At 41.5% G+C, this 14384-nt stretch overlaps 2 protein-coding genes and 1 long non-coding RNA gene across 7 annotated transcripts in view; 2 read left to right on the top strand and 1 right to left on the bottom strand.

The window, feature by feature from the left end:
• esr2b (estrogen receptor 2b) overlaps positions 1-9923 on the top strand; it is a 59987-nt gene extending 50064 nt beyond the window's left edge. For all 4 annotated transcript variants that reach the window (XM_031280483.2, XM_035994511.1, XM_035994509.1 and 1 more), the window contains one exon: positions 7716-9923. In XM_031280483.2, the coding sequence (XP_031136343.2) occupies positions 7716-7824 (109 nt within the window). In that variant the 3' untranslated portion in view covers positions 7825-9923. The remainder of the gene's footprint in view (positions 1-7715) is intronic.
• Positions 1-9927, top strand: part of LOC116036818 — a 397754-nt gene extending 387827 nt beyond the window's left edge. The window contains exon 2 of the long non-coding RNA XR_004101723.2: positions 8719-9927. This is a non-coding gene — a long non-coding RNA (uncharacterized LOC116036818). The remainder of the gene's footprint in view (positions 1-8718) is intronic.
• A 1179-nt stretch (positions 9928-11106) lies between these two features.
• The window catches only part of LOC116036813 (nesprin-2-like), a 135333-nt gene continuing 132055 nt past the window's right edge, over positions 11107-14384 (bottom strand). For both annotated transcript variants that reach the window (XM_031280481.2, XM_035994507.1), the window contains 3 exons: positions 13499-13690; positions 13288-13340; positions 11107-13154 (listed from right to left, as the gene is read on the bottom strand). In XM_031280481.2, coding sequence (XP_031136341.1) covers positions 12941-13154; positions 13288-13340; positions 13499-13690 — 459 coding nt within the window. In that variant the 3' untranslated portion in view covers positions 11107-12940. The remainder of the gene's footprint in view (positions 13155-13287; positions 13341-13498; positions 13691-14384) is intronic.

Raw genomic sequence — 14384 nt, 5'->3', positions numbered from 1 at the left:
GTGAACAAACTCTCATGACAATGAGACAACCGTGAGCATACGAAAGCGTCTGCCCAAGGGTGACTAACGTGAACATCAAATGGATCCTTTTTAAACTCTTTTTTTTGTCCTCACACAGTCAAAGCTATCTGTTTTAGTGGAACAGTTGCTTTCAAACTACACCTTTTATGGAAGATTCTTCTAATAGTCTCACATTCCAGGCTCCAATTCCTCTGTGTGAAGAAACTCATAATAGATTCACACATTCTAAGCTAGGTATTTCTGTGAGACAATATCACCTTAAAACTGACCCGTCCATAGAAGCTCCTTAGAATAGATGATATACATTCGAACACCTGCATGCACAAATACCAAACCTATCAGGTAGGTCACGTAATCACGGCATGATGTCATATTGCGTTTCTCCAAAAGTTGATCCTGTTGAGAGATCACGTGACCGACGAATCGCATGGCTGCTCGAGGCTAAAGCTCCTCACCCCATCTCCGCATTTTCATTGAAAACCAGGTCTATTCTTTTTTATTCAATGTCAATCGTTTCATTTGTCACCATGGTAACTTAGTGGAATGCCTGCAGGAGCGAAAAAGCAGGCCTCGCTGCCATTTAACCGAGCACAGAACTCTGCCAACTCTGCTAACATGGCGACGGCTAGCGGAGATTCTGATGCTAACGCGGATCTACGCGTGGAGCAGGTTATGACCAGGGTCCTGGAAAAGCAACAAAGCGGGCTTCAATCAGCAGTCCGCATTGCAGTTAGCAGAAACTGACACCTCGCTACAACACAGGACAGAGCTTGAGGGCAGGGAACTACAGTAAAAGACCTAATACAGCAACTAGACGAGGCGCAGAAGAAAAGCAGACAGATGAGAAACACGGTGAAAGCCTGCATTAATGACCAGAGGAAATTTAAGTTGAAGTTGGCTGAACTGGAAGACAGATCGAGAAGAAACAATGTGCTTGGACTGAAAGAGGGCAGCAAAAAAGATGACCCAGTTGGATTTTTGCAAAACCAGTTGCCAAAATGGATCCCCTCCTTACGGAACAGGGCTACAATCGAAATTGACAGGGCACACAGAATCTACGGCAAGGGTGCAGCGTTGTGCACGTTGATTCTCAGGTGTCTGAGATACCAGGACCGTCAGGCAGTTTTCCTGTGGCGCTTTAAGCCTGACTACAGCACTTTCACCATCCAACGGCGCCAGGAATTTAAAGGATCTCAGCGCAAGCTGCATGCTAAAGGCATCCCAAACTTTCTTTACTCTGAGAGTAAACCACGGAGGGAGAACGCTCACATTCACTACACCCGAGGAAGTGGACAGGCTCTGTCAGGATCTGGATATGGAGGAGGGGGACGTGGCACCCGCATGGGGCGCTTCGCGACCGGACCGGGAGCTGCCATCAGGCCCGGAGGGACCTCTTGTCCGGTGCGGTGAGCCTGAGCGGGCGGACCCGACGACTGTGGATTAGCGTATCTGGAACACTGTGCAAGTTTGACCCAAGGACACTGCATATAAGTTTGGACATGGACTGCTCACTTTTACATTTCCTACTCCAGAAACTGGTAGCTGGTTGGAACGTGGTGAGTGAGTTTGGGAGTCAAGCTGGGGATAAATATTTGATTAGACTGAATGAACATGATAAACACTTATCTTATAATCTATATTTACTACTCTTGAATGGTTTGTTTCCCACACAGCCTATTTCAGAAATTCAATTCAATTTTCAGAAACTATAATGTTTGAGCTTGGGAGCCGAGTTATAAGGAGCATTGGATTAGACTGCATTTTATAATCTTTGTCTACTACTCCTACATGGCTGATTTGTTTTTCATACATACATTTCAGAACTTAATAGATGGTTGGGACTTAGTTTTAGGTTGTTGTTTTTTTTTGTAACATTGTTCATGTAAACATGAAACAGGTCTAATGCTTTCCTATGTTAAAACATAGGAAAGCATTAAACCTGTTTCAGTTAACCTGTGACTTTAGACAGGAGGGGCAGTTTTGAGCTGGAGTTTTTGTGCGAGCTACGTTTGATGCGGCCACGTATCTGGCAGAGGGAAGGGGATCTGCGGTCTCGGAGGGCTAGGGGATTTATTTTATTTTTTGTGTTTTCACCACACTGTGCCCCTTGCTACAAATTTATCAGTGAATTCCGGTAGGGTACTTGAGACATATATATGTGTACATTTTGAAGATGGCTGAACTTTCAATCCTAAAAATAGCCTTTGTTTCGGTATAACCAATGAATTGCTCTCTCTCAATGAATGAATATTCATATAATTATAATTATAGGGGGAGACATGAATTAAATCTAGTAGATTGATTGACTGATTTAAATCTAGTAGATTTAAATCAGTCGTCAACCACACGAAAGCCCAAAAACACATATCGGACATGTTCAATGCAGTTGTCCGATATATCTTACAGATATATGGAGGATGCATGCTACTAGCAAGGATTACACCTTCTTTTCCACACGTCACCTCACCCACTCCTGCATTGATTATTTTTTTGTGCTCCAGTGAAATTAAGGCAATGTTCCACACGATAGCAATAGAACCAGCAATCCTGTCTGATCACAAGGTGCTGATAAACATTCCATTGTGATATGTTAGGAGAAAGATGTAGAAGGTGGCAATTTAATAATTCCCTTCTCCAAAACACAGATTTTGATACAGAGTTTATAGCCAAACTGGCGGAGTTTATATCAATCAATACTGACTCAGTTTCGGACCTGGCGTACATCTGGCAAGCCACTTAAGGATTTGTTAGAGATTTCACATCTTCCTTTGCGGCAAATTTGAAGAAAAAGAGAGAGGCAAGGATTGCGGAGTTGGAAGAACATTGTAAATCGTTAGAGCAGTCTCTAAAGACGTGTTTTTCTAAATCTACATATACTCTTTTAGTCAAAAATCGAGCAGAGCTAAATGATTTGCTAAAAAGGAGAGCTGAATTCATAATGCACAGAGTGAGGCAAAATTACTATTTTAATGGTTGTAAACCAAGCAAATTGCTAGCTCTGAAATTAAAACAAAGCGAGTCCAGAGCTGCTATCAACAGCATCCGCACGGACCGAGGTATCTCAACGAATCCTAAAGATATCACTGCCACTTTCCAATCCTTTTATTCAAAGTTGTATGAATCCTCTTGCAATCCGGATCCGACACAGTGCCAAAAGTTCCTGAAAGAACTAAACCTGCCTCTTCTCGACCCAGAGGAGGCAGAAGAACTGGGTCAACCTATTACGTTAGAGGAACTCAAATCAGCGTTAAAAACAGCTAAGAAAGGGAAAACACCGGGATTGGTGGGGTTGGATGGAATTTCATCAGAACTTTTACTACAGTACTTTGACTGGAACCTAGGACCTATCATTTTACAAACTTTAACCTCGGCCATCAACAAACCAACACTGCACTAATTTCGGTCATACACAAAAAGGGGAAAGATCCTACGGAGTGCTCGAACTACATCAGCCTCATTGGGACTGATATTAAGCTTTATTTAGTCTTGGCACTACGCCTAGAACGTTTCATTGAGAAGCTAGTCCATCCCGACTAATCAGGGTTTATACTAAAGCGTCAAGCTGCAGACAATATACGCAGATTACTCCATGTAATAGAAGAAGCCAAAAACCTTCCAACAACGGCAGCAGTTTTATCACTATCACTGTTATGGCAGTCGCCTAGAGTGGAACTACTTGTGGCAAGTAATGGAGAGGCTTGGTTTGGGAGCCAAATTCATTGACATGGTACGTACTTTTTATGCGAATCCCACAGCCATAGTCTCAACCAATGGCCTGCATTCACAGCCATTCCCCATCGCGCGGGGCTCAAGACAGGGATGCCCGCTATCTCCCATGCTATTTGCGATCTCTCTTGAACCTCTTGAGCCCAAGCCATAAGGCAAAATAAAATATGTAATGTCCAGATTAAATCCAATAACAACTCAGTGTCGTTATTTTGCTGTACATATCTGATCTTGAGGACTCTGTTCCAAAAATTAAGATCTTTAACGAATTTGGCTCAATCTCTGGCTATAAAATCAATTGGAATAAATCTAATCTTCTGTTGAACAACAGACAGGTGACATCAGCTATTAGTGATACAATACCAACCCAAAGCAAAATTACATATTTGGGCATCACCATTCACGCACCGTTACAGCGAGTTGTCCAGGACAACTATGAAACTATACTAAGTAGTGTTCAAAGGGATCCTGGCCAATTGGTCTGCGCTGCCGGCATCGCTACGGTCCAGGATTGCTGTTGTTAAAAGGAACATAGTTCCTTGTGTGAATTTCTTAAGTACAATGATCCCCTTACCCCCACCAATACATTTCTGGAAGAAACTTGATACCGTAATTCGGCAGTATATTTGGAATAATAAACAACCTAGGCTAAACTACTCTACCCTGCAACGTACATGGGAGGCCTGGCCCTCCCCAACCGTAAAGTACCACAGAGCCTTTCAGCTACGGGCCCTCAGAGTGTGGATGGACCCCTTATCTACAGTCCAATCGAAATAGAGCAAAACCTCACTGGAAGTCTAAGACTGCAAGACCTTGCCTTTACAGGTGTGTGTCCAAAAACGTGTATGCTAGCCTATGGCCCTATTATCACCAACACATTGACCAACTTTAAACAGGTGGAGGAGCAACTACACTACACCAATAAGTGGCATTTGAACACCCCCAATTTGGCACACACTTAATGTCTGGTAACAAACCTTTTGTTTATAACCAGTGGAGTGACAGAGGTATTTATACTCTAGACCAGCTATTCAATGATGAAGGTATGTTAAGTTTTGAAGACCTGAGAACTAGCTTTGAGGTCCCTAGGACACCCTTCCTTTATCTTTGCTTAAGATAAGCCCTAAAATGTTATGGAGTACCATGGGAGAACAGTCTTGAGATGCACCCAATCATTAAATGGCTTGTTGATTCTCCTGTGAGAGGAGTAGTGTCCAGGATTTATGCTAAACTGATGCAAGTATCCATAGGAGAACTCGCAATAGTAAAGAAATGGGAGCGAGAGCTGAGCCCGGAGGGGAACGTAATTAATTGGGAGACAGTTTGGGACAACATTTCCCACTGTTCCAAGAACCCAAATCACCAGCAGATCCACTTCAACATATGCCATTGATTCCTCAGAAGAGATATGTTTCTAAAGTCATCCCTACTCCCTATTGCACGTTCTGCCAACCTGAACAAACTGGAACTTTCCTGCACATGGTCTGGGAGTGTGAACAGGTGCATGAGTTCTGGGATAAAACAACATCAATAATATCTGATGTGATAGGATGTGGAATTCCTACTGACCCGATTGTTTTGTTACTTAATGATGACTAAATTACACCTACTTGGGAGACAGAAGAAAATTTGGCTAGCCGGATCAACCACGACCAAGAAAATGATAGCTCAGCGCTGGCTCTTCCCCCCCCCCCCTCGCTTTGTATAAAACAGTGGTTGGCGTATTTTCTAGACATAGTTATGCTTGAGCTCTCTACAGCAAGGATTAACAAAGCCAAATCATCAACTAAGACCCATGGAAAAATGCAGCAGCACAAGTATTAGTCCTAATGACCTCAGCATCACAAGAATTAGAGGAGAGTGACTAGGCAAGGTTCTGTTTTTGTTTTTGTTTATTTGCTTGTTTTTGTTTTCCTCGAGACCGCAGAGGGTGGGAGGTGGGAGAGGGTTGTTGTTCCTGTTCAATTGTGTTTTGTTCTGTACGTTTAAAAAAATATAAAACAATAAAAAATTGATCATAAAAAAAAGTTGATTCTGTTTCAACTGTTCAACCGCCGCAGCCTAAACGCACTACCGACATTCAAATGAATAAGGGAACTGCCGTTTTCGCCGCAACACCCGATTTGGTACGAATTCAGCCTAAAGGAAGGGAAGAGGATGACCTCACACCTGCAGTAGGTGGTCACAGGGCCTCAGTGCACCTGCACTGAGGCCCTGTGACCACCTACTGCAGGTTCACTACCTAGTGAACATTGGAAACTATCTTTTACAGATGTATTCAACTTTAAAGTGCTCATATTAAGTATTACTTTTTCACTTTCCTGTCATATATATATTTTGTGCATGTTTTACATGGTTTACAAAGTGAAAAAGCCCAAAGTCCACCCCAAAGGGACTTACCATCTCCAACAGAAAACACTGTTCACAAACTGCTCCAAACAGCTCTATTGTAGCCCAGACGCACGTTTGTAACACACGTTATAATGCTCGCCTAGCTACTAGCACGGAAGCAGAAGCAGCTGCTCTGCTTCTGACTGGCTAGTAGTCCTTACCTAGGTACTGTGCATGTGCGACTCCCAACAAAGATGGAACAGAAGTGAGATGTCTCACTCTGTAGCTAAAACAGAGAGCTCAACACACAGGGTGAAAAGAGGATCTGCAGCAATGTGTAGTACAACAAAAATATGGTGTTTTTTGAAAATTAAACCATGTAAACCTATCCTGTTACAACCTCTAAATACAATAATGAACCTGAAAATGCGCATAATATGAGCACTTTAAGTATATAAGTATATATAAGGATATAAAGAGTAGAATACTTGTAGTAAACATTCCCTTTTTGTTACACTGACGATTCACTCAAACTGTTGTTCACTTTGACAAAGAGCCTTTACCTAAATAAAGGAAATAAATGTGGATATGCATTTTTACATTTGGTTTGTTTAGGTTCAGTTTTGCTTATTAGAAGTTTTGTCTGCCTCATTTCACCAACCGAACGTGACGGAACTGTCAGCGTTCTTTGTGTAATTAGTGCACTTTCCCGAATGGATTACACACGCACGAGCATCTGTCCAAAACCGGCTCGTTTAGTTGTTCTCGGCTTTACGGACACGAGGTACCGTTTTGGGCTCGTTTGCTGCAGTGTTTTTGATTACATCCTCATTAACCACACTGCTGTTCTCTCGGCATCCCCTGTGGTCCCCACTGCCGCAGCCTAAATGCGCTACCCGCATTCAAACGAGCACCAAATCAGGCCGTGACGCCTGATTTGGTCAAATGCAGCCTAAAGGAAGGTAAGAGGATGAAGCGATGGGGAGGGAAAAGGAAATGAGGGAGAGAAAATGAAATAAGTTATAAGAAAAAGTAATGAAGGAAGGAACGGAAAATAAAGAAAATACAAAATTTTATGCTTGATTTTAGCTTATCATGTCTAAATCAGAATCGGAATACTTTATTGATCCCCTCCGGGAAATTGTTGAGTTGCAGTTGCTCACAGTCAAATTCAAGGTAAAAAAGAGTAAGGAAAGAGCGAGTCAATAAATTCTAACACAGGTACAGTAAGAAATAAAAACATTAAGAAGTAAAGTGAGATTAGGTTAAAGTAAATCAGGTTTAAAAGTGTTTCTAAAACAATGGATTGTACAAATTCTACTGTAGTGCAGTGTACATATAGTGTATGTATTTGTTTGTACATAAATACAGTACAAACATGAATAAGTACAGTGAGAATATAATTAGCAGCAGTGAATAATGAGATATTGCACCAAGTAATTATTGTACATAATTGTCCAAGAATATTAAGATGTGATGTGGAAATATGTGCTGCGAGGCCAGTTTTGACAATAAAGATGTTGGAGAAAAAGTGGAAATACTCTCGGTATGTAAAACTGGTCCTTAATGACAGTACTTAAGTACATATACTGATTTTCTTCACCTCTGCTAAATAACTTTAATAACTTTCCTCACAGGTACATCCATCAGTGGTCAATGGATACGGGGGAGACAGGTCTGTCGGCAGAACTGACAGACTACATCGTCACCGATCGAGTCGTCATGGAAACCGCCTTAGAGGGGTGACTGGCCTGAAAGAGACTAACTGAGATTGAACCTTTCATGGCTTTCCATCCCCCAGAGATCGAGAAAAGGAAACAAACAAAAAATTATAAAAAAATAAATAAAAAAAAAGCAGAAAGCGCTGTTGTGAGGTAAAGTGTTTTTAGTCTTTGAAAACGTTTCAACGTTTTTGATCGAATGTATATTTTACGTGCATTAATATTTCTTTGTGAATGTGAATTGGACCTCTGCCAGTCAGTTTGAGCTCTTTTTTGATATACAGTATTTGTATCTCTTTTTTCACCTCGGTATAACATCCAGAACAAGCCATCTACAATCTGCAATGACTAACAAAAAAGTTGCATGTGGTCCATTTCCATAAGGGATGTTAGTCATATAGCTAAAGAAAAAAAAGGGCGGTGTTTTCTATCACACTGGGGTGTTTTTCTCCTTCACTACTACTTGTATTTGTGTGTTAATGGTGCCTGTTTATCCAGGATTTTTCTACTCTTTGTACAAACTACAAGTTTCAGTGGAGTCAAGAATCAGCTGTTTGTGGCCTTTAAACAAAATGACTGTTAACGTGAGCTTTCTTCTTGTTCGTCTGGTTAAACTAAGGCTGGATTTACACAGTAGGATATGTGGCACAAATCCTCTTTAACACTTGGAAAAAAAGTCAAATTTAATTCAATACACTACACGAGTTGACTGCCCTTTTTTAAGGTATTAAAAGTTATTGTGTAAATATATCAACCTTTTTACTGTACATATGTTACATTCCTAACATAAATTGCTCGGCACCGGCATAAGTCAAATTAACCCAGTGCCGATTTACTGTATGTAACTACGATGTATAGTCGTAGATTTAAAGACCCCTTTAAAAGCTATTCAATGAAGTCCTGTCCGCCTTAGCTGTAGACTAAAGCAAACATACCAAATGTAGGCATATTATTAATATAACTATGCTAACTGTATGCATTTTAGGATACTACCACGCTAAAAATTACACGCTAAACATTAGTTTGGTTATTGTACGCACGTCGATGTACTCACATTAGCGTGTCAGCACCGTAACGGTCTGTCGGCCGTAGCTGTAATTCAAGAGAAAAGCTAACATGATGTGCTAACATCAGCGTGTAGCTAAACAAGCTAACATGCCAAATTTACATTCAATGTAACTTTGTAAAATTGTAGTGTGTTTGGCTGCAAAGAAAGTAAAATTTGCAACCATAAGGATGTTTATTCAATCTACTTTTTAAAGCAAGTGCCCTTTATGTAGTATATTAAAGTACAGTAGACCAGATCTCATTATTTGCAATTATTTTAGGACACAACTCCTATTGGCCAGTTTAAACTAACTACTATCACACCTGCAGTAGGCGGTCACTTGTAGCCTACCCTAGTGCAGGCAGCGAACATCGCAAACCAAGCAAACACGACAGAACCGTCAATGTTCTTTGTGTAATTTGCGCACTTTCCCGAATGGACAACGCACGAGCATTGGCTCGTTTAGTTGTTTTTGGCTTTATGGACACGAGGAACCATTGGCTCATGTCCTATTGTCTTCTCGCATGTTTAAAGCCTCAAGTTTGGGGCTTGTTTGCCGTGGTGTTTTTGACTACGTCCTCGTAACCGCACCGCTGTTCTCTCGGAAGAGAACCGTCCCAGTTCGGGTTTGCTTTGAAACGGAAAGAGTTAATCCTCGGAATATTGGATTTATACCGCAAATGCATAATTGATGTCCTTTTTGGATGTTAAGACGTGACCCGCGCCACTTCTCTGCCAATGTAAATTCAACCTTAGTGCCAGATTATCCTGCCACTGCTAAATAATCACTATCCTTTTTTTTCTGGTGTCTGTACTGTAGCTTGTGCATGCATGCAACACACACACACACACACACACACACACACACACACCTAAATCTGATGCTGAAAATATTTCTGTTTGTGCACAACACACATTCATATTTCAGATCTTGTAGAAGTTTTTGCCGGTCAAACCATCAGCTCTATCTTAGCTGTGTCTCTACACACTACACACACAATTTATTGTCAATTGAAAATTTACAATCTATACATTCCATAAATGACAGTTCACAAAATAAATCCAACTTTACACAATTTATGTATTTTGTTTCTGTTCTGAGTGCAAGGATGAGATTATATACAAATTAGGATCAAACGCTGAGTATAGGCTACTCTTTTACAATTATGATCAATAATAATAACAATGTTAATTACATACATATGATGATCTTTCATTGTGCACGTTGTGCACTACATTCAATGCCCAAGGATCACTTCAAGTACTACTCAAACTCCTTCCGCTGCGTAACTGAAGTGCTTTAAAGCGGTATTCATGTACATACAGTTTAAACCACAAACTATTTTTAAAAAATGAGTCTTTGTTGTTGTCTAACCCATGTTCTACGGTGCCAACTCGAACAGCGTAAGTTATGCATGACATAAAATTATTCTTAAAGAAGACAAGATTTTTTGACAGAAAATGGTGAATCTGTGTGTTCTTTGTTAATCGATACAGAGATACTACTATACTATGGGTTTTATATGACAGTTCTGCGACATACTATGACTTTTTTTAAATGACATTTCTTATGGCATACTATACTATGACTTTTTATAATTGTTTTGTGACATATCAGGGGTCAGCAACTTTGGGCAGGGGTGCCACCATTGGCCCAGCGATACAGCAAACACACAGCCACAAATCACGGCAAACAGTTTGTCAATCAATCACAAATGGTAGTCATACATTCCATAAATAAGAGTTCACAAAAAAATTTCAGCTTTACACACTTTGTTTCTGTTCTGATCATACACAATATCATCATGTACAAATTAGGATCAAACACTGAATTTCAAATCAAATCATCCTCTCTTTTACATGTATGATCAATAATAATAATGTAAATTAAATACATGTAATGATCTTTGATGGTGACATACACGGCTACATTCAGTGCCCAAGGATCACTTACATTCACGTTCCACTCCGAGTCTGGCTCGTTAGATTTTGATGTCAGTCCTTCCGTGGCGTGACTGAAGTACTTTAAAGCGGCATTCAGGTAAATCATTCATGTAAATATCAGTTTAAACCACAAACTGTATTTTTTTTAAAAGGGCACGAGGCCAACTCAGCTAGCGTTGGGTAAGTTATGCATGACATAAGAATTGAACTCTGTAGCTGTACAGAACGTTTTGCTTCTGTTAGCTAATGGTTTTGGTTTTACAGCTAGGCATAGCATAGGAATCTGTCTGCTGGATGTGTAAGTAGGCAGTTTTTAATCTTTCTATGTTAGCTTAAAGCCCTCAATTAGCTATCAGTACATCGGGGACTCTTTCTGTCCCCTAGTAATGTGATAATTTGAGAACTTTTTTGCAAAGCTTTTTACGTTCAGCGATCTGCTAAAATATTCAAAGATGATATCAAAAACACTGGCCTTAAAGTTAACATAATCGTATGAAAATTTCTCTGTCATTGTATCACACCAGCGCTTAAATTATTGCCCCATGTTAAATGACTTATAGATTTCAGTAGTAGTACAAATTCGTACGCAGAAACAATTTAGTTATTTCATTCTTAGTAGTTTGCCCTTATATACAAAAATCGTCAACACCATTAAAATTATCTGATAGTTAATAGTAGTTGCGTCGGTTACAGAAAGGCCTGTCAGCAGACAAGTCACTGCTGTTTAAAAAAAAAAGGAATATCTTACAGCTCGTCACTTCTTAAACATCTCTAAATCAAACAGTTTTTCTGTACAAAATGTGCTATCGACAAGTGGCCGCCTTCTACAAAAAACAGTAAAAATAGCTGCAGCGGTAGAAAATGGCTGGTGTAGTCGTCACTTTCTGGAGGCTTTGTTAACAACTGCCCTCTATCCTTCAAATTAGATCCCACAGACTAGAGTGAAGTAGAAAATATACCATAGTTATTAAAATATATTTTGTCTTTGCGTATCGAAGATGTTTGGTGGGTTGAAGTGGGATGGCAAACTTACATATAAAAATGACAAAACTTTCAAACCAACCGGTGCTATGGCTTTTATTTTTTTTCACAACTGCGGAACAACACAAATGATAAATATATTTTGAAATACAGCAAAAACATGAAGTCCAAAAAACAAAAGACGGGCGCTTGTTTTTTCACGTGGGCGGAGGGCCGTCGGTGTAGCGGAGCGTGGGGTAGAAGGAGCAGGCAAAGTTGTTGGACATGGTATATAATTGCCAAGCCTTCTTTGTCTGAACAAAGAAAGCTTGGCGAGTATTTCTTTTCAGCAGGGGACAATGTTCGTGACATGAAACCCAGGGGTCACTCACTTCCATCATCCATCAGGTGTGATAAAACAGCGCCCACGCCGTACGGTGAAGCATCACATGACAGTATTAATTCTCGGTCGGCTGAGTAATGAACTAACACTTCTGTGTTCAGCAGGGCTTTGGATTTCTTTTATGTTGTAGTGTCGCTCTTCTGTTTTACTCACAGTGCGAACGATGCAGTTTGCATTATCAATGAAGTGCGCTGTGACGCCTAAGTAGTTGTCGTTGTTCACAGAAGTCCAATGTTCACCTGTCAGAGCAACGTTCTTTGTTTGCTCAAGCATGTTCATCTTCCGTGCCCTTTCGCTTTCAGACATCTCAAGGGTAGATTATAAGAGGTGTGTCCCGATGTAATTTTAATGCTTCTCTCAGTCCATCGTCTTCTACTTTGCTAATTGGGTTTTTAGCTATACAGTTAGCCAAAGCATTACCGGCCGCTAGTTTCTCACTTACAGGCTTCGTTATTCGGCCACGGGTACCACACTACTGTAATATAGATTGGCGAAGCCCTGAAGATATAGTTAGGGTAGGGTGTTTTGCTTTGAGGTGATATTTCAAAGACAAATTACTTCTGTGGTAATGAAATTCGACCTTGCAAACTGCGCAGATTACTTTAGTTTTCTCCAAAGATCCATCGGGTAACTTTTTAAAACTTTTTCAAAACTTTGAAAGCAAGCACATATTTTATTGTACACAACAGCGGAAGTCGAGAAACAAAGAATAAATACAAATTTGGAAGTAGGGCAAAAACTCTTGGGAAGAAGAGTCCAAAAAACACAAGACTGGCGCTTGTTTTTTCACGTTGGCGGAGGGCCGTCAATGTAGCGGAGCGTGGGGTAGAAGGAGCGGGCCAAGTTGTTGGACAGCGTACAGCTGCGGTGGTCTTCGGACATAGGCAGCAGGCCGGTCAGAAGCAGCAGGGTGAAGAAGAGCAGGTGCAGCGGGAAGGCGGCACGTAGAACCCGGCGGAAGAAGGTCTCGCGCTGCGGGGAAGAACGGTGCCTCTCCTCCCTGGATGGGGGGGGGGAGGGGGGGGACTGTTAACGGTGAAGTTTGTCATTTATTCAATCAATTCAAATTTGCGCAACCTGAAGCCTTAAGCTAATTTGATACACAAAGTGCAGTTTGGGTTTGTAGAAGTTACCTTCCGGTCGCCGGTCGTCCAACTGTGGTGTTTGCATCGTCGTCCTCCTCCTCCTGAAGCAACAGACAAGTTAACGTGTTAATTGGTTGTTGTGCAGCGGCGGAAGAAGTATTACTACTACTCAAAGTACTAGTATTAAAAGTCAAAGTGGTCACAGTTGAGCTGAATAAAGGTCTTTTTCCAATGGACCGTGGTCAAAGGACGGCCCTACCAGTCTCCCCCGCAGTGTGCGCAGGTCGGTGGCCACCCGGCGCAGCAGCAGCTGCAGTTTGCAGGCGACGACGCGGACCTTCTCCTCAGCCTCGTCTTCTTCTTCTCCGGCGTCCTCCGGCATGAGCCGAGAGCCGATGTCCCGCAGCGAGGAGATTCGGTGCCGCCGGCTGCGCAGCTCCTCTCGCAGAGCCTTTGGAGGGGGACGGAGAGCACAGCAGTCGGTCAGCGGTTAGACTATGTGACTTTTCTGCTAAAACAAGTTGTGAACGTGCACGAGGTCCACAGCAACTCTGTGAAAGTCAAAGATATGCATGGATGCTGTTGAGAAGCAACAATGGAAAACAGCAACTTTAGTGCATCTGACTTGTGAGACTGATGAGTCCCGATTGGTACCAGCAGGCGCCTCTTTGCCTGAACAAGCGGCAGCGGAGGACAAAGATGCAGTCTCCGCACAGGAGTCGCCGCGGGGGACGCATGCACGCAACGTGCAGGTATCGTTACACATACACATACGATACCGCTCAAATAGTATGTGGAAATGAAAATACATCCGGTCGGATCCTCGATATCATCTCCCGACGCGTGTTTGTTTTGACAATTTTTCCGATACTTTGACACACCAACGCACCGGACACATCGGAGTTTTGTACTCCGAATAACACATAAACTGCACTCCAACACTAATTTTCAAAATACAATAATATGCAAACGCAAGACACTGTCTCAAAATCAAATAATTCATCCAATACGCTGACGACATGTGTTCACTTCCAACAGGAACATTTAGTCAGTCGTAGCACATCTGATGGAATTAAGACAATAGTATATTGTATTGATCATAGATTGTGTAGATTTGTTTGTATCAACAGCTGTTCGCTTTGACT

The sequence above is a fragment of the Sander lucioperca genome, chromosome 18, assembly GCF_008315115.2.
Source record: "Sander lucioperca isolate FBNREF2018 chromosome 18, SLUC_FBN_1.2, whole genome shotgun sequence".
Lineage (NCBI taxonomy): Eukaryota > Metazoa > Chordata > Actinopteri > Perciformes > Percidae > Sander > Sander lucioperca.
This window is presented reverse-complemented; position numbering and strand designations above follow the sequence as displayed.